Below are 23,115 nucleotides of genomic sequence, written 5' to 3'. Positions count from 1 at the left end.
CCCAGAGATATGTCCAGAGACATGTCTAAAGATATGTCCAGCGCCTCTTGGACCAGTCTAAAGTATTGAGTCTTGTGCTGTTGTTGCCAGGTATAAATGTATAAAAATATATAAATGCATAAATATACAAATTTATATATGTGTCTGTATAAATGTGTAAATATATACATGTATAAACATATACATGTATAAATATATAAATGTTTAAATGTATAAATATATAAACATATAAATATATAAATGTATAAATGTGCTTTATGCAGCAGCAGCTCTTAACTTTTGTGCACAGCTGCTTGAATAAACTCGACTCTTTGATTTCAGACACATCATGCTCATTTTATGTGTTAAAGGTTTATACTCTCACAATCCTGCGTCAGGAGCAGGACTGAGGCGCGCCTCGTGCGCCCCCACGTGGCGTGTTTCAGGACATTCTAGTTATGAGTGAGTTTGCTGCTGGATTCTACTCATTTTTACTTGAGAAGCACCCACAATATATGAAAGCACTGTTCTATCAGAGTACTGTGAAGATGGTCTAAAAGAGCTCTTCAGCTCATGAAAATGCAATTGGGGCAATAAAAAATGAAAACGCCTGTAACTTTACTTTGCGAGGTGATAGAACCAAACTTTAAAATGTGTGTTGTACAGGTCCCCACGCCCTATTTTGCACAGCAAAGGTTGGGGTGCTGTCTCCTGTAGTTTTTTTTACAATTTCACTTTTCAGGTTCTGGGTATGTTTATTTATTTATTTTTATATATATATATTTTTTTTTTTTCACGTACATGTACAAACACATACTGTAACAGTGTGTACCTATACATGTAACATGTACATGTACAAATACATGTTGTAACAGTGGGTACATATACATGTAACACGTACATGTACAAACACATGTTGTAACAGTGGGTACCTATACATGTAATCTATTAAATTAGACTGGCACTTTTTTAATAAAAAATAGCATTTGGATCACTCACTATTTAAAATGGGCCCTAGGCAGCCCCCTTGTGCTGTGTTCCAGTGTAATAGGCTATGGGTTTGGATCTGCAGTGAGGACCACAGAGCTAAGCACAACCATCAGAGTAAATGTGCATCACACTGCGTTCATAGTGCAGATGGTTAATGCAGAGCTGAGTACTGTCTAAAGTGGATATAGAGAATCCAAAAACTATCAAGTAAGAATATCGTTACTTCAAAATAATATTACTCAATAAGTACATTTGTTATGTAAAGTGGAAAACTATCATATCTGAAGGAGAGGTGCAAGAAACACAAATGTTCAAATATACACTAAGCTTTTTGTCACTTTAGACTTACTTACAGTGGGAAGAGGAACCACAACTTTTACTCAAGAATAGTACTATTACACTGGCAGGCAGTTTCACAAGTCAGGTTGAGAACGGGGCTTCAACACAACAATCTTCAAGAAGACATCCCTGTTTGAGGTAAAATGCAACTCTTACATTGTTTTTTTTAATTTTAGACAAAAGCAAAGTCATATCATCATTGTTTAATTCTATAACAACATAACATATTAGGTCATGACAATATGATCAAACTGGCAATGCACAATATGATCAAACTGGCAATGCACAAACGTCAAATTAGATCTACAAGAGCAGGTTCCAGAGGTGACTGTCCCAGTAACAATACGTGAGCTGCCCACTCTCAGCTCATTTTCAGAACAACTCAAGTCATGGCTGTTAGACAATCAAACTTGTCCACATAATCACTAACTTGAATGGATTTTAGTGGTAATGCTGTGTTTTTGTCTGCACAAGACATTATTGTACATGTACTGTATATAAAATTGCAAATGTAGTTTCTCATGAATGTATAATGTTTAGCTTATTAAGGTGTAGGCTGTGATTATATGTAGATGTGGTGTATGAGTGGACTGTATTGTGAATGTATGTACTGTAAGTTTGTGAGAGATCTGGTGATCTGAGGGCAGTGGTCTATGGATGAGTTTTAAGGTATGAACGAGGGTTTGTATTTTGTACTTTGTATTTTGTACTTATTGTTTTTATAAGCTGTGGTGTAGCTGTTTTTGTTTTTTTTTCCAGCAAGGGACAAAGGATGAAAATTAGCACTGGCTATAATCCTGCATATTTACAGGTGTGGGATTCGTTCCCCATGCCTCTGTTCTTAATATGCATTGTCCCTTCATTAAATAATAAACAAACAAACAACAAACAAACAAACAAACCTTGTTTCAATGTTCACGGTGACTGATTTTAAATTTTTGTTTTTCCCTAGCTGCTTAAACCCAGTACTCAGAAAATACTTGTACAGTAGTGTAAGAGGGAGGGTCATATAGGTTCAAAGGTCAGGTAAAGGGAGATCTACAAGATGGACAAGGGTTTACAAGATGGACGAGGGTCAATGGTTGGAGTTGTTGTAGTAGTATTTGTAGCAGTAGCATTAGTAATATTATAGAGAAAGGGGAGCTTCAAGATTGATGGGGTTCTACAAGATGGAAGAGGATTGTATGGTAGGGTTAGGGTCTTCTTTCTTCAAATCCTCTGCTCACGTTCAGTTTCCATATGAGGTAAAATGCAGCTCATACTGATTAACTCTGTTTCAGTGTTTAGAGTGTGTGAGTTGTTGTTGTTTTTTTAGTTTCCCTCTAGCTGCCTAAACCCAGAACACACAAACACAGTTCACTTGTATGGCAGGGTAAGAGATAGGGCCCAGGTCTACAGAGGTGCAAAAGAGCACATTTCAACCCCATTTTAAAATGCTTGTACCCTCATTTTAAACATCTTAAATAATAGCACTTGGAGGAGGAGTACTGTCTTGCCAAAATCATATGCACCATCAGTCACTTCAGTCTGGACCTGCCGCTGTGATGTACGACCTAAATGAGCTACCATGACCTCCATGGAGATGCTATTGCTTTAGCTGGAATGCTTCATAGTAGTGCATTATATTTATACATCCACAGACAAGACAAGCAGATGATGTGCAATGAAACACCTGCAAAATGCATATGTTTAATGCCAAACTGTGGAACATTCCAGGCTAAGTAATCTCCATACAAACATCATAGAAGTGAACGTGTGCTTCAGATCTTTGAGTTTTGTTCTCAGTCTGTTGTGCGTTTGAGTTTTGTTATGTCTGTTTTGTGTTTGAGTTTTGTTCTCAGTCTGTCGTGTCTTTGGTGCAGTATTTTGATTGAGACTGATCTTTGTGTAGACCTATTGATGTTATCTGAAAAAAAAAAAACAGTTAGTATTTTTTTCAACATTTTTTATTAACTTTGATTGAAACCAACATTGTCTTGATCATCACAGACACAGTGTAAAAATCTCTCTTCAAAACAATCTTTGGACAATTCTTTCATTTAAAAACAGTTCAATCTGTGTCATAATTCAGCAACTTTGGCTTTGCTGCTGGAGGACGGCCATTTGAAGAACTACCATCACCAAGGGCTCACAGGTATAAATATAGAATTATAATAAAATTATAACAGTTTATTTGCAATTTCAATGCGTTTCTATGTGTTGGTTTGCGGCTGGGAGCATCAGAGCCTGACAAAACAAATAAAAACGATTATTTGGTTTTCACATTTTGATGATAATAAACCATAAAAATTAGCCTTAACCCTAACCCTAACCCTAACCCTGTCTAAACTAGGATTAAACCAAGATTAAAAAGGTAATTTCATCAGAAGGAAAGACTAAACCAGGAAGTGGTACTACACCAGATCTAAACTAAGACCGAGGACTAAATCAGGACTCAATCAGGACTCAATCAGGATAACAGCATCATTAAATCCAGAATAGAGAAACCAGGGCTATCCAGCCTTAACCAGGTCTAAACTATACCATGTTAAACCAGATCTAAAACAAGTCTGAAAAAATAAGGATTTCATCTAGAGCCAATATTGAGTAAAAACTATTGAAATAAAAGAAGCTCTGCCTGAGGACAGTTCTTGTTTAGTTACTTCAGAGTTTTACAGCAGAGACAGTCCAGGTCTAGACCAGGTCTAAACCGGGTCTAGACCAGGACTACTTCGACCAGGACTCAGACTTTGGTGGTGAAGTTCTCAGGGAAAACTCCTTTTCCTGATAAGTCCTTTTTCTGGACCCAGTGAGACTCCTTCAGACCCAAAAGCCAGCCGTCGTCCTAAAGTCCAAACCAAAGACCGCCAAATTAGAGTCATGTGGGATTTAAGAGGTTTATAACTTTAATTAAGTAGTAATTCAGTAGTAAAGAAGCACTATGCCACTTTTCCGGTGGAGGGACCGCAACCTGCTTGTCTCCATGGATATGCTCATACATTGCCTAGAATGTCCCATAGTATGGCATTCAACTTATCTAGCTTCATTGAGACAGGTCAATCCAAGTTACAGGTCAGATCTGTGCAGAGGCAAATCCACTCACAGTAAGAATGCAAGTTTTTCAAGGTATTTTTAAGCAATAAACAAATGTAAATGGAAGATAGATAAGCCTAATGTCATATTCCAGGCAAAGCAATAATACCTCCAGAAAGGTGATTTGGTGCATCTTTAACGTACAGGATCAGGACTAAACTAGATCAGACCTGTTCATCGGGATTGTCAAAGGCCAAGACCAAAACCATGTCTCCAACTTTGAGCTCCAACTCGTCTCCATCGGTCGCTGCGTAGTCATGAACAGCCTTCACCTATAAACACAACTCAATCAAGTCCTGGTCGAGTTCTGGTCAAGTCTTGGTCAAGTTCTGGTCAAGTCCTGGTCATGTCCTGGTCATGTCCTGGTCAAGTCCTGGTCAAGTTCTGGTCAAGTTCTGGTCAAGTTCTGGTCAAGTCCTGTTTTCTGGCAGATAAAACCTCAGCATTCTTCAACCCATATATTCACTGTTCCTCCTCTGCACCACATACCCTTTTCTTCTTATATAAATGGTGTCTCACCTTATAGAGAAATCCAGGGGGCATTTCACCGTCCGAGCCATTTGTCACTGCGCCCTGGAAACAAAATGTAAAATAGTTATGACACAAGCAGCAGATTACATTTATTTAACCCAAGAAAGAACACTGAATAAAGCTGAAAGTTACTCCAGATGCCCAACCAGCCAACATATTGTGATTGTAGTATACGTTCTTTGGGGAAGTGTTTTGCTCAGGGACAGCAAGCAGTCAGAGGAACCACCAACTCTTTCATTGTAGGGCAAATGTTCAAACTACTATGCCACTGTTGGACCATATAAAGATATATCATTTGTCAAAATGCTGAATAGAAAACTGCACTATGTTATTAGCTGCTGACAATGAACTGGTCTCAGTCCTGGTTCTGTTGGACCTCAGCATTTGACACCATCGACTACAATATTCTACTACAGAGGTTAGAATGTGCCGCAGGTGTCAGAGGGGCAGCCCTCAGCTGGTTTAAATCATACTTATCTGACAGGTACCAGTTTGTTAATGTAAATCAGAGCTCCTCTCCATGTTAAGGTATGCATACAGTGTGCCAGAGGGTTCTGTATTTGGTCCAATCGTGTTCACACTTTATATGTTTCCGTTAGGTAATATCATCAGAAAACATGGCATTAACCTCCACTGCTCTCTATCTGACCAGAGAGTCACTCTGGACAGTGTCCGTGTAGCCTCCAGCTTGACTGTAAGGAACCTTGGAGTCTTATTTGACCAAGAGCTCTCATTCACACCACATATAAACCAAACCTGTAGAACAGCCTTCTTCCAGCCTTTGTAATATTGACAAAATCAGAAAAGTCTTGTCTAAAAGTGACGCTGAAAAACTTATTCATGCATTTGTTACATCAAGGCTACATTACTGTAACTCCTTACGAGTTGCATGCCCTAAATATTCTATAAAAAGCTTTCAACTAGTTCAAAATGCAGCAGCCTGGCTCTTAAAATGAACTAAGAGAAGAGAGCACATCACTCCAGTGCTGGAGTGTCTTCACTGGCTTCTGTCAAGTTTAGAATTAAATTAAAAGTTCTCCTCCTGACACATAAAGCCATAGAGTGGATGGCCCCATTGTATCAAGATGCTCTAAGACCAGGTCATCCAAACAGAGCACTCTGCTCTCAAAATGCTGGACTTCTGGTGGTTCTAGAGTGTCTAAAAGCACAGTAGGAGGGAGAGCTTTCACTCACCAAGCTCCTGTGTTATGGAATCAGCTTCTGTCCATGTTAAAGAGGTAGCCACAGTCTCTACATTTAAGACCCGGCTTAAAACACTCCAGTTTGAATGAGTTTATGGCCAGGCCAGCTAGGACCTTAAATAAAACCTGCAGTTTTAGTTAAGCTGCCTTTGGAGCAGCTTTGGGGGAAGTATGTTAACCTGAGCATTATCATCTGCTTCCTCCTATTCTCCGTCAACAACATTCACTATTCAGTTCACCTGGAGTTCATTCATTGCTATTGGAATGGGACAGGGAACTGTTTCAGATGCTCTCCCGCTCACTGCCCAGTGATGACTGGACCCTAGATCCCCTCCTGTGCCCTGATCCTGTTCCGTGGACCAGGATCCTCCCTTCCCTCACCTTGCTGGATGATCCAATATGTGGCTAGGGTGACCTCCACCCTATTGTGGATAAGCCTCCCTCTGGCTCTTAGCTGAGTGGCTCTGGCTCTTAGTTGAGTTGCTCTGGCTCTTAGCTGAGTGGCTCTGGCTCTTAGTTGAGTTGCTCTGGCTCTTAGCTGAGTGGCTCTGACCCTTAGTTGAGTGGCTCTGGCTCTTAGCTGAGTGGCTCTGGCTCTTAGTTGAGTGGCTCTGACTCTTAGTTGAGTGGCTCTGACTCTTAGTTGAGTGGCTCTGTCCGTCCATGGGAGTGGATCTCTACTTCACTGTGGTTCTCCTCCAGGTTTCTCTTTTTCCACTGGGTCTTTTGAGTTTTGCTGTGAAGGAGGGTCTAAGGACAGGGGGCGCTCTGGGGCAGTTCTCCATTTGTTTGTCTGTTTCTGTTTCATTGTTGATTTTCTAACTTTCTTTTGGTCAAATCTGTTTTCATGTTCAGCCCTAAGAGGCGACTGCTGTTGTGATTTTGGGCTTTGCAAAAATCAATTGAATTGAATGAAAATACAATAGAATGGAATAGGCTTTGTTCCACTGAAACGAGTTCATCACTACCTCTACACTAGTGTAGTGTTTGTGAGTACCTGGTCCCAGCTGGACTCGGTGTAACTGTGAGGACTTTGGCCCCAGTCTGGATTTGTGTAGTCCAGGTTTTGGTCCCAGCTCTGAGGATCTTCAGTGGTTTGTGGGTACTCTGTTTGGGCATAATCCTGATCTGCAGACTCATGCTACAGGGTTCAGGGTCAGATTAGGGGTTATTTTAGGGATTTTAGGAATTTGGGGATCATTCAGGGATTGGGTGATTTTTAGGATGGAATTGGATTTAATATATGGGATGAAAGATAGAATTTCAAAATCAGACTGAGCAAACATTGACCACCAATTTGCACAGTTGTAATCAGTAAAAGTGTTCATTATTTATGTACTACAGTGTTCTCTTTGAGAACAAAATATGCTGGGGATTTATTCTGTGTAAAAGCAGCTAACTCTGTAGTTTATACCTCTACAAACATGTTCTGAAATGTCTTTGTGTGTCAGATGCTTGTTCTGTGTATAAACATGTTCTGAAATGCAGGGGATTCTTGCAATAGATTTTGACCATCTGTCTTTGAAAGATGAATTATCACAGGATAATTTTCTTACCCAAGTGTCCCATGAAGGAGCCTTCCATTCGGCAGCAAAAAACAAGAAAAACCCATAGGCAGCAGCAGTAGTAGTAGTAGTAGTAGTAGTAGTAGAAGACATACCATAGACAAAAATGTGCATTTGAAACCTGCATTTTCTCAAGTTCAACAGGACCAACCAGAAAAACAACATACGACAGAAAAAGAGATGGACTGGGCTTACAGTTTGTCAAAACATGCTTTTTTGAGACGACATGTACGATTTTGATTTAAAACTTTATAATTATGACTTACCTGTATCTTCAGAGACAAGATAAACATGTTCAAATCAAATATCATTTTACTGATACAATTGTAATGCTGATTTATTCTTAATTCTTCTCAATGCTGAAATCCAGTTGGTTTAAACCTAAAATGCCTCTCTCTGATCTCATTAATCACTACCTAAACCCCAGCACCTGCAGACAATCAGGACTCAGTGCTAGTGCAGCCTCTGCAGCTCAGTAAGTGAATCTGGAGGTTTTGAGCGTTCACATTGGGGCCTGTCTGTTTACTTACAATGAGAAAAACTGGAAGCCCAGGTTCAGTTGTAATTGTAGGATTTTTTTAAATGACAGCAGAGCAGGTACATACAGCACTGGACATATGTGACCACACCACGAGGTCGCCCTACAGCACTGAACATATGTGACCACACCCCGAGGTCGCCCTACAGCACCGGACATATGTGACCACACCCCGAGGTCACCCTACAGCATCGGACATATGTGACCACACCCCGAGGTCGCCCTACAGCACCGGACATATGTGACCACACCCCGAGGTCGCCCTACAGCACCGGACATATGTGACCACACCCCGAGGAACAACCCAGTTCAGGAGAAAAATCATAACATGCAGGTTAAAAACACACCATATCACAGCACACTGTCACCATGACAACTGTTGTTAGGGCCCACCTGAGTGTTGTTAGAGCCCACCAGAGGCACAGGTGTGACGGGCTGCCACACCTGTACGTCCCAGTTCAGCAAATCCACCCAGGCTTCGCTGGACTACACATCAGTGACAGGACTCATTACTCATTAAGCACTAATTAATTCCTTATATTCTTAGTGCTAACCTGTGAGCCGGGGTTGACGGATGCCTCATCATCCAATGGGCTGTCTCCTCTTGGCTCAGAGGCGGGGCTTAGTGTGGGAGGGGGCCGAGTGGGAGGGCCTCCAGGTCGCTGTGTTAGAACCATTTATACCACAGTAACATGCAGCGTACAGCAAGACATAGGCACACTAGTGTTAGTATTATTATATACACAATCTAATGTCCTCTTTTAGACCTACATGCCCTCCCTGTGTTTCAGATGCCCTCCCTGTGTGTCACATGCCCTCCCTGTGTGTCAGATGCCCTCCTCGTGTGTCAGGGGTCTCATTTTGTGTAAAAACTGCCCCTGTAGTTTAGACTCTACAAACATGTTCTGAAATCAGTGGTGGACTCTCAATCGCGAGACACGGGACATTTTTCATTCGGCTGAGAGCCTATGCGGGCCCGGAGCCTATGTGGTGTCGAGAGCCTATGTGGGCCGGTGGCAGGCTTATTTGATGAAAAACAGGAGAGATGCGAAAAGAGTGCGCTCCCATTTCTCCCGTCAGGCACAGACAGTCCATGGGCACTGAATGTCTGCAGAATGGGCCTTGTTGTGAAGATTTTAAAATATTTAAAAGCTTTTTAATGCACTAAAACTCTGCTCCAAACACAAACAGCTGCCCTGATTTTTAGGTGTAATTTAACCGTTCAATTGAACATTGTACTTGAAATAAATGAGCAAAGATAACATGTAGTGTATTTGCTATTGTTTAATGCATAGTTTTAAGCGTAGATGAGCTCAAGTTATTGTAATAAGCTCATTATTATTGGCAAAATACTGTATGAGAACTATGCAACAGAATACAGAATTTTTTGTGATTTTTTGTAAAATTACCCTTCCACATTTGGGTGATACATGTAGTTTATTCTATCTTTTTTTGTTTTTTTAAACAACCCCACTGAAAAGAGGAGATTTCAGAGCTCCACTCTGCCTCTGTCTGAAATGCAGGAGATTCTTGTAGTTTTACCTTTGGTGCTGAGCCAGCTGATTCACTGTGGTTGGCCTCCTCACTGCAAAAAACATAAAGAAATACAAAATCTAAAAGGGTTGTGATGTCCCAGTTTGTCCACAAGAGCAACAACCAGACCAGGCCAATCCACAGGTACAAAAATCTGTCAAATGTTAGTTACTACAGAGAGATTTCACAAAATATAATTAATGTTATTTATATTGCATCTTTCTTAAAACCAAATCCCATGCAACATTCTGAAACGCAGAGGTGTAACAGTATTATATAGTACAGAGGACACATTTTTGGCTCCTCCCACCTCTGCTCATTACTTTAAACACAGCACACGTTTGACTTTAAACACAGCACATGTTTGGCTTTAAACAGAACACACATGTGACTTTAAACACAGCACACGTTTGGCTTTTAACAGAGCACACATGTGATTTTAAACACAGCACACTTTTGACTTTAAACAGAGCACACGTGTGACTTTAAACACAGCACACGTGTGACTTTAAACAGAGCACACATGTGATGTCCTGTTACCTCTTTGCAGACTCGTGTTTCTTTTCTCCTTTTCTGCAGTAGACAGTCATAATTTTACTAAACTCTGTTGTTTGTTTTTTTTACTAAAAATATGAAAGTTGAATATAAAAGTTGTGACGTACTTGAGCTCTCGCTGCTCCTCCAGTTTGGTCATGATATCGTTCAGGTTTTCACTCAACTGTGGAGCACAAATTATATTCATGCACATTATGCAAATTAATTACAATTATTTATTATGCTAACTATAATAATCATAAATAAATAATAAGTTCAATAATGTCTAGACAAGAAGTTCCCCATGTGTAAAACCATGACCTGAAATACTAAACCAGGACTAAAGCAGGACTATTCCACTTCTCAATCAGGAAAAACCAACTTCTCAAAAAGTAAACCAGCTGGAACTATTTTAGGTCTAAACCAGATCTATATCTGAAGCCAACCAGAACTAAAGCAGGACTAAAGCAGGACTAAAGCAGGACTAAACCAGGACAAAACCAGGACAAAACCAGGACTGAACCAGGACTAAAACAGGACTAAAACAGGACTAAACAGGACTAAGGCAAGACTAAACAGGACTAAACCAGGACTAAAACAGGACTAATCCGGGACTAAAGCAGGTCTTCTGCAAGTCTTACCTTGCTCATCTCTCGGTGGAACTTCTCCTGGTTTTTGGCCATGGTCTGGAATGTGTTCACGTACACGCCAACACGGCTGCAAACACACAAGGGTTTGAAATCATAAATATAATCATCTTTTCAGTTTAAACAAAGGCTTTTTAATCCACAGAATTACACAGATGTTTCATTCATGTTCAACTATTGTAAAGAGTCTTTGAATCACTGTGAGAAGTGCTATATAAAGCCAATGAATTATTATATTATTATTATTATTATTATTATTATTATTATTATTATTATTATTATTATTATTATTATTATTATTACAGTCCTGTATGGAGAGGGAAGTCTGGGCCTTCCTGCTGAAACTGATGCCTTTGAGACCTGGCCCCGGATAAAGCGGAAGAAAAAAGGATGGATGGACAGTCCTGGTACAGTGTAGATTATTATCGTGTATGTTGCAGATTATTACCCTGTATAGTGCAGATTATTACCCTGTATAGTGCAGATTATTATCCTGTATAGTGTAGATTATTCTCCTGTAAAGTGTAGATTATTATCCTGTAAAGTGTAGATTATTATCCTGGTATAGTTTAGATCTGGTCTGGACCTGATCTGAACTATACCAGGATTTATGCCTCCTTTAGTCCAGATCATCATGGTTCAAAACTAGTCCAGATCTGCTTCAGTCCTGGTTCAGTCCTGCTTTAGTCTTTTAGGCTTTTAGCCTTTAGTCCTTAGAATCCTTTAGAGCTATATTAACTGTGGTTTAGATCTATTTTCTTCCTGGTTTAGTCCTGGTTTAATCCTAATTAAGTCCTGTTTTAGTCCTGGTTTAGTCCTAGTTTAGTCCTGGTTCAGTCCTGGTTCAGTCCTGGTTTAGTCCTAATTTAATCCTGGTTTAATCCTCGTTCAGTCCTGTTTTGACTCTACTTTGCTTGTGTTCCCTGACACACAGGGAAACCGTGCTCGGTGCGGGACATGTGCCACAGGTGAAAAGTATTGTCTGTTGCCAGAGCTATTTTCTATGTAAAGTCTTGTAATCCAAAGAGCGCCCCCTGCTGGCTCTGACCTGTCCCACAGCACTGGGAGCTCATCCTGAAGCTCAACATTCAGCTCCTCAAAGATCTTCTGAGCTCTCCCCAATTCCTCCTCTGCCTGAGGAAGAGATATAAAAGGGGGAGGTAGATGGTGGGATAGAAGAGAGAAGGAGGATGAGCGCAGGAGTGAGAGAATAGGGTGAGAAGAGAGGGAAAGATACAAGTTAATAAATGAAAATAATAAGTTTGTATGAGACAGATGTGAGTATAACACTGCAAACAAACTGAACCACAGCTTTACTCAAACAGTGAGGATGAGGTCAGCACGTTCATGACATCATCAGTCCTGATTTAGACCAGTTTTGTCCTGGTTTAGTTCTCATTTAGATCTGGTTTAGACCATGTTTAGTCCCAGAGTTCAGTCCACGTTGAGTCTTAATTTTGCCTAAACTCTTCATTATCACACAGTTATGATTTGCTCATACTTAAATTTCTTCTATTAAATCAATGTAGTGCTTCTAGCTACAAGTCACCATTTCCCTCAAAAACATGATTTTAAAGCTGCACTATGTCATTTCTGTTTCATCACAGGGCACTGGTTAAACCACTGAAGCATTGTCTTTGTGCAGGGAGTCATTCAGTGCTTTCAGAATCATCTAGGATTCATAGAACCATAGTTACATCTGTAACTCCCGTTTTTGGGTGGAGGGCCAGAAACTGTCTTTTCTCTATCATGGAGATGATTCATTTTCCTGGGATGTTTCACAAAATGTTCTAACACTTGACATTTTCCATGGAGACAAGCAGGTGACGGACAGAAAAGTTACATAGTGCAACTTTAAACAAATGGACGTGTAATACTTTAGTCCTGTAGCATTCTTGACCATCCCCACTGTTCATAAATACTTTGGTATGAGCCTTTTGGAGCAGAGGTCAGAGAGGGGTCACCTGGTTGTAGGAGAGGTTAGTCTGAGCCACCTGATGAGCAGAAATCAAACCCTGAGCCCAGCTGGGGGCCGCCATTTCCAGGAGGGCCGTGGGCTAACACCGCACACCATGCAGCACCACGGCAACCAGGGCAACCAGGGCAACCACGCCACGGAAAACCAAAAATATAAGATTAGTTAAACAGTTAGACCCAAAAACATAAGGTTAGTTTGACAAACACAGACTCACAGTTAGAGTTAGAGGGAAACTAGTCAAGTATCAGGCACATAATAAAACAACGTAAATGTTAAAAAGAAAAAGCACTTTGTATGGCGCAGTAATGGGACTCAGGAATGAACAGTATGTTGGCTCATATATCCAGTAGATATTTGTTCATTGAGTGACGGCACTGTTTAGCTTGGGCAAATAGATTATACATAAACCATTTGAACCAGAGGAGAACAGCCCCATCAGCTGCTGGTCACTGCTGCTGTGTACTTGTGCTCTACATTCATGGATCCTGGGGGTGGTTTAAATCCCAGTCATTATTATATTAGCCATAGCAGCATTCAGGACCCACCTTGGCGATCTTGGCCTCATCTTTCTTCTTGCCCTTCTGTAAGTTGGCAAAGTGGTGTCGGGCACTGTCGAAGTCCACCATCTTACGGTCACGCTTCGCTATACGGGCCTGCAGTGGGCACACGTTCAGACAACACAAACAGATACAAGTTTGTTACTATGACAATTTTATATCAACTTTTAGTAATTAATATAGTGCTGTAATTCAAGTTTTCATTTACAACTTACGACAACAACTTTCACTCATGCTATCACTACTACTACTACTATTACTCCCTCAAGAGGGACATTCTTGAGCTGGTCTTGGTCAGGATAACCTGAGCTTGAGGAGCTGAGCTATTGTGCATGTACCTGGAGGAAACCCCTGGTAGCCACTCAGACACCATGCCACACTACAGCAGCTGCCATAACCACCAATACTACAACTAGTACCACACAGGAACAAGTACACTCTGCTCCAAACTTACTCACCTTGATTTCAGGAAACTGTGCCAGGTATGTGTCCACCACGAGAACGGATTTGTCTGTGAGGTTCTGGTGGAAGTCCAACCAAAGTGTGTCTGTATCCTGCAAACAGAAGAGCAGAGGAGAGAGTTAGAGGAGAAGAGGAGCACAGAAGAGTCAGAGGAGAAGAGTAGCAAAGGAGAGAGTCTGAGGAGCATAGGATGCAGAAGAGAAGGTCTGAGGAGCAGAGGATGTACAGGGTAGAGTCAGGAGAGCAGAGGAGAGGGGCAGAGGAGCAGAGGAGAGGGTCAGAGCAGCAGAGGAGCACAGTGGACACTCTAAAATGGAGATTTTGGGGGATGCTTAAAGTGTCAGAGGTCACAGATAAACCAGGTCTTAACCACAAATCAGGACTAAACACAGCACAAACAAACATACATTAACCAGGTCTAATCAGGGACTACAGCAGAACTAAACCAGGACTATTCAGGGACTACAGTAGAACTAAACCAGTACTAAACCAGGACTAAACCAGGTCTAATCCGGGACTACAGTAGAACTAAACCAGGTCTAATCAGGGGCTACAGCAGAACTAAACCCGGTCTTCAGTTTTACCTCTAGATTATTGTCCAGCTCTTTCTCTATCATCTCCTTCAGAGCGTAAAGTGTTAGAGACAGAGGGAGTTAAATAAACAAAGACATTGCCAAAACACACCTTCAAACCACATGAAACATGCTCCGTGGAGATGGGACTGTTTGGCTGGAATTTTCCACAGTGTTGCATAAATCTGATCTTTCTTTCATTGACTAAAAGACTGTCCACAGATCTCGTCTGGCTCAGTGGCTTGTTTCCATGGAGAATTTCTTTAATGCAGTACTGTGGAATATCTCAGGCAACGTAGTGACATCTCTATGGGTACAAGTAGGTGGCGAACCCTCTCCCAAAAGTTACGTAGTGCACCTTTAAATGCCAAAATGTCAAATTTGTCATCTTAACTAATGACAAGCCTTTTTGCAGTGAGGGTAAAGGTAAAGCCACAGTTACCGCATATTGAGAAAAAAAAAAATTCTAACTCTGACCTCTGCAAGCGCATCCATCTCTTCTTTGCCAAACCACTCGGGCTCATACATGTCAGCCAGGCAGTCCTGTAGCCGCCGTGATGCATCGTGCATTGCTATGAAAACAGAAACAACACAATATGACCGTGGATGATGTGCGAATTGAGACCACAATATAAACATATCGATACTAACAGCAAAAAATGTAATATTTCAAATGACAATTTTTGACTTACATTTAACTGCTGCTAGATAGGTTTTCAGATCCTTCTGCAGCTTTGAGCCTTCATTCTGTGACAAAAAGTACAACAATATCATTAAACGCATTAAATACATTAAAAGATTAAATGAATACATTGACAATAAGATTAAATAAATCCAATGTCCTTTGCTATCATGTTGCCCTTATCACATGTGCAGGGGTGAAATGTTCTCATGTAGCACTCTTTTCACATGTGCAGGAGTGAAATGTTCTTATGTAGCATTCTTTATCACATGTGCAGGAGTGAAATGTTCTTATGTAGCATTCTTTATCACATGTACAGGAGTGAAATGTTCTTATGTAGCATTCTTTATCACATGTCCAGGAGTGAAATGTTCTCATGTAGCATTCTTTATCACGTGTGCAGGAGTGAAATGTTCTCATGTAGCATTCTTTATCACATGTGCAGGGGTGAAATGTTCTTATGTAGCACTCTTTATCACGTGCAGGGGTGAAATGTTCTCATATAGCACTTATCACATGTGCAGGAGTGCAATGTTTTCATGTAGCACTTATCACATGTGCAGGAGTGAAATGTTCTCATGTAGCACTCTTTACCACATGTGCAGGGGAGAAATTTTCTAATGTAGCACTTATCACATGTGCAGGAGTGAAATGTTCTCATGTAGCACTCTTTATCACGTGTAGAGGTGAAATGTTCTCACCATCTGTTTATAATCAGATTAAATTAATAATCAGGGGTGAAATGTTCTCATTAGCACTTATCACATGTGCAGGAGTGAAATGTTCTCATTTAGCATTCTTTATCACATGTGCAGGAGTGAAATGTTCTCATGTAGCACTCTTTATCACATGTGCAGGAGTGAAATGTTCTCATGTAGCACTCTTTATCATATGTGCAGGGGTGAAATGTTCTCATGTAACACTCTTTATCACATGTGCAGGGGTGAAATGTTCTGACCATCTGTTTGTTGAAGTTGGACACCATTTCTTCAAAAACTGCATCTCTGGTTTCATCGGCTTTGCCGAGTTTCTGCAGAACCTGCACACACAAACAGGTTTCATCACACACATAAAGAGGTTTCATCACACACACACACACATAAAGAGGTTTCATCGCACACACAGAGGTTTCATCACACACATAGAGGTTTCATCACACACACACATTAAGAGGTTTCATCGCATACATAGAGGTTTCATCACACACACACATTAAGAGGTTTCATCACACACATATAAGGAGGTTTCATCAGCTCAGCTTCTGTAGAAGCTGCACACACAGCATAAAGAGGCATTTAAGATGCTTTTTTACACTGTTAAGTTTATTAAATCCATGACACGTTGTACTGTTTGATTAAAGGAGGGAATATTGTTATAGTTTTGAATCAGGAGTGGTACTCAGTTACATTTACTTGAGTCACTTTTTAAAGAAATTATACTTTCCAAAGTACCTTTACTCATATATTTGCATAATATTAGAGTTCCTGAAGTAACAGTACTCTTACTTGAGTAATGTATAGTACAGTGTAACAGTACTCTTACTTGAGTATTATATCGTACAGAGTTCTGAAAACATCCTTGTGTTTGTAAATCATAAATCAAATAACGACCACAATGCTTGTCCAAAAAATCACAATGAGACATTTTTTTCTGACATGACATCGGTACTAATGTCATGTCATTGTTCAGTACCAATGTCATAGTTCAGTACTAATGTCATTGTTCAGAACTAATGTCATAGTTCAGTACTAATGTCATAGTTCAGTACTAATGTCATGTCATTGTTCAGTATCAATATCATAGTTCAGTACTAATGTTATTGTTCAGTACTAATGTCATTGTTCAGTACTAATGTCATAGTTCAGTAATAATGTCATAATTCAGTACTACTGTCATAGTTCAGTACTAATGTCATAGTCCAGTACTAATGTCATGTCATCGTTCAGTATCAATGTCATAGTTCAGTACTGTTATTGTTCAGTACTAATGTCATTGTTCAGTACTAATGTCATAGTTCAGTAATAATGTCATAATTCAGTACTACTGTCATAGTTCAGTACTAATGTCATTGATAAAACACATTAAGAACAAAATGAGGACATAGTAAAGGGAACATCTTTACAATGAGACAGAGTCGAACAGGCAATTTGAATGAGTCCGTCACGGTGTTACATTTCCTCTATAAATACTACACAGTGGTCTGAAGTATTAGCATGCAGCTAAAGTTAGTACAGCCCCCTGAACTGAGGCATGCTGGGAAATCTGGACAGGTGCACAGACTCAGGGCTGACACATGGGGATTTCCATTCACATACTACTCAGAATACGCATGCAGTAAACTCACCCTGCAAAATACTAGTAGCAGCAGAAAAAATACTAACAGAAAAATACTAGTACACGTAGCAGCCAAAATACTAGTACATATAGCACCCAGAAAAGATAGTAATAGAAATGATCAGGTTCAACATTTGTGAATTTATCTTTTAGATATTTCATGACAAAGTATACTGTAATCAATAGGGAAAATTGTCTCTGACCCCATCTGGAGTATGACCTCATCTGAAAACCACCAATAAGACCATTACTACTACTACTGCTACAACTACTACTACAACTACCGGTGCTACTACTACTGCTACAACTACCACTACTACTACTACTACAACAACTACTACTACCGCTACTACAACTACTACTAGTACTGCTACAACAACTACTACTTCTACTGCTACAACAACTTCTACTACTACAACTACTACTACTACTACAACTACTACTGCTGCTACAATGCTACAACAACAGTTTTTACTGCAATTACAACTCCACTACTACAACTAACAAAATTCCATAGCTTGAAAGTTATAATCTCAACATTGGGATAAAACATGTATAAAAGAAATATTAAAAAAATATTAATTAATAATAAAATTAATGTTTAATAACAATAGTATAATTTAGGTATTGTGCTATAATTTACTCTTTATTTTGTTGAATTTTGACAAAACATTTTGGAGAGTCTTGGGTAAATTTGGAGTCTGGCTTCCGGTTTCACACTCCATCCGGATTCCTGTGTGAAAGTCATAAATGTTCAGTATCGTTTGCCATCATGCTTTGTTGCAAAGCTGACATGGCATCACCATGACGACTCCACCGCCAAGGTCACATGACACAGGAGTCACATGACATTTGATTGCATTCTTATTCGTTTGCGAGTGTTTGAGAAGGTTCCAACGATATGAATAATAAACTATGCACGTGGGATCGAGTATCAAGCCTAAAGTATTGAGTATTGAGTCTGATTCAGAAATATGAACTGGACCAGGTATCATCAGTTCAGGATATGATAATGATAAAGCAGTGACTCTTTGGACCACGGGATAATGTCACATGTGTAAGTATCAACCCAGGGTGTATATACCCTCATATCAACCCAGGGTATATACACCCTGATATCAACCCAGGGTATATTTATCCTGATACCAGCTCAGGGCATATATCTATCCTGATATCGGCCCAGGGCATATATACCCTGATTTCGGCCCAGAGCCTATATACCCTGATATCGGCCCATGGCAAATATACCCTGATATCGGCCCAGGGTATATATACCCTGATATCGATCCAGGGCATATACACACGGATATCAGCCACAGGCCCTGATATCACCCCAGGGCATCACCCTGATATCAGCCCAGGGCATATATACCTTGATATCAGCCCAGGGTATATATATTGTTATAATAATAATAATAATGCCTTACACTTGTAATGCGCTTTACAGGCTTGTCAAAGCCTCTCAAAGCGCTACACTATAGTCATTATTCATTCATTTCCACACTTGGTGATGGTAAGCTACTATTGTAGCCACAGCTGCCCTGGGGAGACTGACGGAAGCGAGGCTGCCAATCTGCGCCATCGGCCCCTCCGACCACCACCTATCATTCACACACACACCACTTTCATACTAGGCAATTTGGGTGAAGTGTCTTGCCTAAGGACACAACGACAGAACTTGGTCCGAGCGGGACTCGATCCTCCGACCTTCGGGTTGGGGGACCAACATTGTTATGGCATTTCTTAACTTGTATTGATATGTATTGTCATCTATCTGTTTGACCTAATTCCTAAATCCTTACGTGTATTGATAAATAACATTATCTATCTCTTTGACCTAATTTTCGTGATACTATCTCTTGTTTGTTAGCGTACAAGACGATGTGTCCAGTAGCCTGAGCCTGAAGTCACTTGGACTAGTTTAAGACTGGTAAGATTATTTTTGATGGTATAAATACAGTGTATGTATGTTCATTTGGAGGCTGAGGGTGAGACAACACTATTAGGAACAACAGCTCTTTGACAATTGTGCACAATTGATTCAATAAATCCGACTTTTTGATTCAAGGCAACTTTTCTAATGATTTCATATATTTTTAAGGTCCTTACTATTAGAAATTCCACAACAATACCCTGATATCAACCCAGGGCATATGTACCCTGATGTCAGCCCAGGGCATATACACTCTGAAGCCAGATCACAATTTCAGTTTTATCACAATTCATGTCAATTCTGTAAATTAATATCGCCTTGAAGGTAACTGAAGTCATCTGCTTCTTCTGTTCACACTCCATTGCCGTTGGTTTAGTCCATCTATCAATCACTCAGAGCATTGCTAAGGCTAGCCAATAGGAGGTGTTTGAACACAGAGCTGCATTCAAGAGAAAATTGTGACGATGTTACCAAAACAGCAGCCCTGTGTGAATGTTGGATAGTTGTCCCTGTGTGTCAGATGCCCTCCCTGTGCAACCCTGTAGCTGCACCATGTTGCCCAGCGCTGTGTGAATGTTCGGTACATGTATTGAAAATGTATTTATAGTGTAGTGTATAGGAATTGTGAAAAGCTGCAGTAAAATGTATTGTGTAATGAATTCCAAAACTTCGTCCAATCAGACGATACTATACTGTATGCTAATAGTGTTAGCATTCAGATTAAAATATAATGTCAAAATCAACACATAAGATTAAAACTGTGTTGTATTTGTTTCACTGTTTATAATGCATTTATTTATTGTTGATTAGAGAATGAAATACACCACAACAATTGTGGTGTGTGATGGTGGTTTTCAATTTTGTTAGAAATACTGTTTAGTCTGAAGCTGCATAATCAAATCCCACAATGCTACAGCTACATGTCAGATACATATACAAGTGACATTTGAAGAAGCCTGTGACTGATGGAAGAGGTAAAGTGAAACTGGGTTTATTATGGTCCGTGCTAATCTCCATGAGCCTCCTCCTCAGATGAACTATCTCCACAAAACAGAACCGAGACAACAAGATGATGAATAAAAGACATGTGGAGACAAACCAGGACTGAATCAGGACTGAACCAGAACTGAACCAGGACTAAACCGGGATTGAACCAGGATTAAACCGGGATTGAACCAGGACTAAACCAGGACTGAACCAGGACTGAACCAGGACTGAACCAGGACTGAACCGGGACTAAACCAGGACTAAACCGGAACTGAACCGGGACTAAACCAGGTCTAAACCAGAACTAAACCAGGACAGAACCAGGACTAAACCAGGATTGAACCAGGACTAAACCGGCACTGAACTAGGAGTAAACTGGGACTGAACCGGGACTAAACCGGGACTGAACCAGGACTGGACCAGGACTGAACCGGGACTAAACCGGCACTGAATGGGACTAAATCGGGACTGAACTGGGACTAAACCAGGACTGAACCAGGACTGAACCAGGACTGAACCAGGATTAAACCGGGACTGAATCAGGACTTAACCATGACCTGGAGTAAACTGGGACTAAACTGGGACTAAAACGAGACTGAACCATGAATGAACCGGGACTTAACCGGGGCTGAACCAGGACCAAACTGGAACTAAACCAGGACTGAACCGAGCCCACTATAAACTAGGCCAAAACCAGGTCCAAACCAGGACTAAACCAGGACTGAATGGAAACCACATCTCTCTAAACTAGAACTGATCCAGTGCTAAACCTGGACTCAAGCCAAATAGCTCCCAGACAAAGATTAAATACACCTGAGGTCTAAACCAGGACTGAACCAGGTCTAAACCAGGACTGAACCAGGTCTAAACCAGGACTCAAGCAAGAGGTGCCATGACAGATCCATTTTGATGTGTAATGACTTCTTTCATAAATGTTTTAAATGCACAAAGGAACACAGAGTAATGTTATTACAAAATGTAGTCAAAGTGCAGCTGCTGTAGCTCCTTCCTCAATCCCCAAATAAAGTCCCACTCACTCCAGTCTACAGTAAAAATGGCCCACTCCTCAAGCTCCAAGTAAAGGCCCACTCACTCCTGTATACAGTAAAATGAATCGTACAGTTTGGAGTAGCTGCAGGAGTTTTAGTGGTCATGGTACTTGTTTGTTAATAATTATTTTAGTAGTCGACCAGTCCAGAAGTCATTATTCTACTGATGTTTTTTTTTAAAAACACAGTTTAAAACAAACAAAGGCTGGAACATGGCAACCTCCTCAAGAACATTTATGAAATGTGTATTATTGAAGAAAATCTTTTTTTCTTTTTTTTAAATTATTTTTTTAAAGCATGAAAAACATGCATTCTTACAGTGAGCGTGATCACCTCTCCACAGACCTGAACTGTAACTGGGCCTTCTGGCGTCACCTTCTTGTCTTAATCGAGACAGATACATTTAATGCCATACTGTGGAATTTTTCTAGGCAACATAATATTTGCAAGGTTACGTGGTGCATCTTTATGTGCATTTTATCAGGCTGGCCGCATGAACGCCACCTGGAGACCCTTTTACGCGCCTCCGTGTGCGCCTCTTTTCAGGTGACAGGTAACATGGAGAAGGATGTGTTCGTCTGGTTTCTGTCACTTTTATAATTGAATGTTGAGACTTTAGGGACAAAGGTCAAATGGTCAGGCCGCACCATTTTGTTGCGCAATGATCCAAACGTGCGCTATAATTGGCACTGTATTAGTCTCCCATTACTTTAAGAGTCATTTTGTGCTGTGTTCGGGCATTCTGGAAAGTTTCAGCGGCACCTGTTGCTTTTTACGGACTCGACGTCACAAAATCCAAACACAGACCTACATAAAGACATTTCACCCTTCTGTCCCCACGGAGCCACGGAGCATACTCACAGAGCATACCTGCGGACACACAGGGCATACCCACGGAGCATACACACAGAGTATACCCACGGACACACTGTACCCGCGCTATAATTGATGAGCGTAAAAAGTGTGCGTATCTGGTTTCGTGTGGCGAGTTACCTTCTCCTGCGCGCGTGTCAGCCTCTTCTGGACGTTGATGGCCAGTTTTCCCGCGGTCACCCCTTTGCCTATCTCGGCCATGGCGCGTGCTCGGACCCTCTTCGGATAGACACAAACTTTGGTTCGACAAACACAGAAATGCGCTAATCCCGAAGTCCTGGAGGAGCCGCGCACGGGATAATCCGCTTTATTCCCGGGACGATGGAGGCCCCACAGCGCAGGCGCGAAGCTCAGGCCAGGTAACAGTCCGAAGCACTAATTGATGAAGAGGAAAAGACGCGAGAGTATTGGGTTTCCCCGCAGCACGGTCTTAAAGGGCCACCCCGCGATATTCTTAGCGCGCAACTGTCGCTCCAAAGCAACTGGCGCACAGTTTATTTTCAGACAGACATGCGACCACCAGAACTAACCCAGGTCTATACCAGGACTAAACCTGGACTAAACCAGGACTAGACCAAGACTAAACCAGGACTAAACCTGATCAAACCATAGGGGAACAGACCGGACCTAAACCAGAACTTAATCAGTGTAAACCAGTTCTAGACCAGGACTACACCAGGACTTGACCAAGTCCAAACCAGATCCCCACCAGAACTAAACCAAGATCAAATCTTGCCAATGTTAAAACATGGTTTAAC

General features: G+C 40.9%; 1 protein-coding gene across 1 annotated transcript; it reads right to left on the bottom strand.

The window, feature by feature from the left end:
* Positions 1–3,245: 3,245 nt before the first annotated feature.
* On the bottom strand, positions 3,246–22,779 carry bin1b (bridging integrator 1b). The gene is made up of 14 exons (XM_055227978.1): positions 22,478–22,779; positions 16,140–16,220; positions 15,192–15,246; positions 14,977–15,071; positions 13,924–14,019; positions 13,454–13,561; positions 11,979–12,064; positions 10,925–11,000; positions 10,412–10,467; positions 10,290–10,322; positions 9,759–9,801; positions 4,900–4,953; positions 4,551–4,652; positions 3,246–4,132 (listed from the first exon to the last, which is right to left on the bottom strand). The coding sequence occupies exons 1-14, from the start codon at positions 22,556–22,558 to the stop codon at positions 4,031–4,033; spliced, it is 1,068 nt and encodes a 355-aa protein (XP_055083953.1). The 5' UTR covers positions 22,559–22,779; the 3' UTR covers positions 3,246–4,030.
* Between the last annotated feature and the right edge of the window lie 336 nt (positions 22,780–23,115).

Source organism: Periophthalmus magnuspinnatus, chromosome 2, assembly GCF_009829125.3.
Source record: "Periophthalmus magnuspinnatus isolate fPerMag1 chromosome 2, fPerMag1.2.pri, whole genome shotgun sequence".
NCBI lineage: Eukaryota > Metazoa > Chordata > Actinopteri > Gobiiformes > Gobiidae > Periophthalmus > Periophthalmus magnuspinnatus.
Note: the sequence above shows the minus strand (reverse complement) of the source record. Positions and strands in the feature narration are given on the sequence as shown.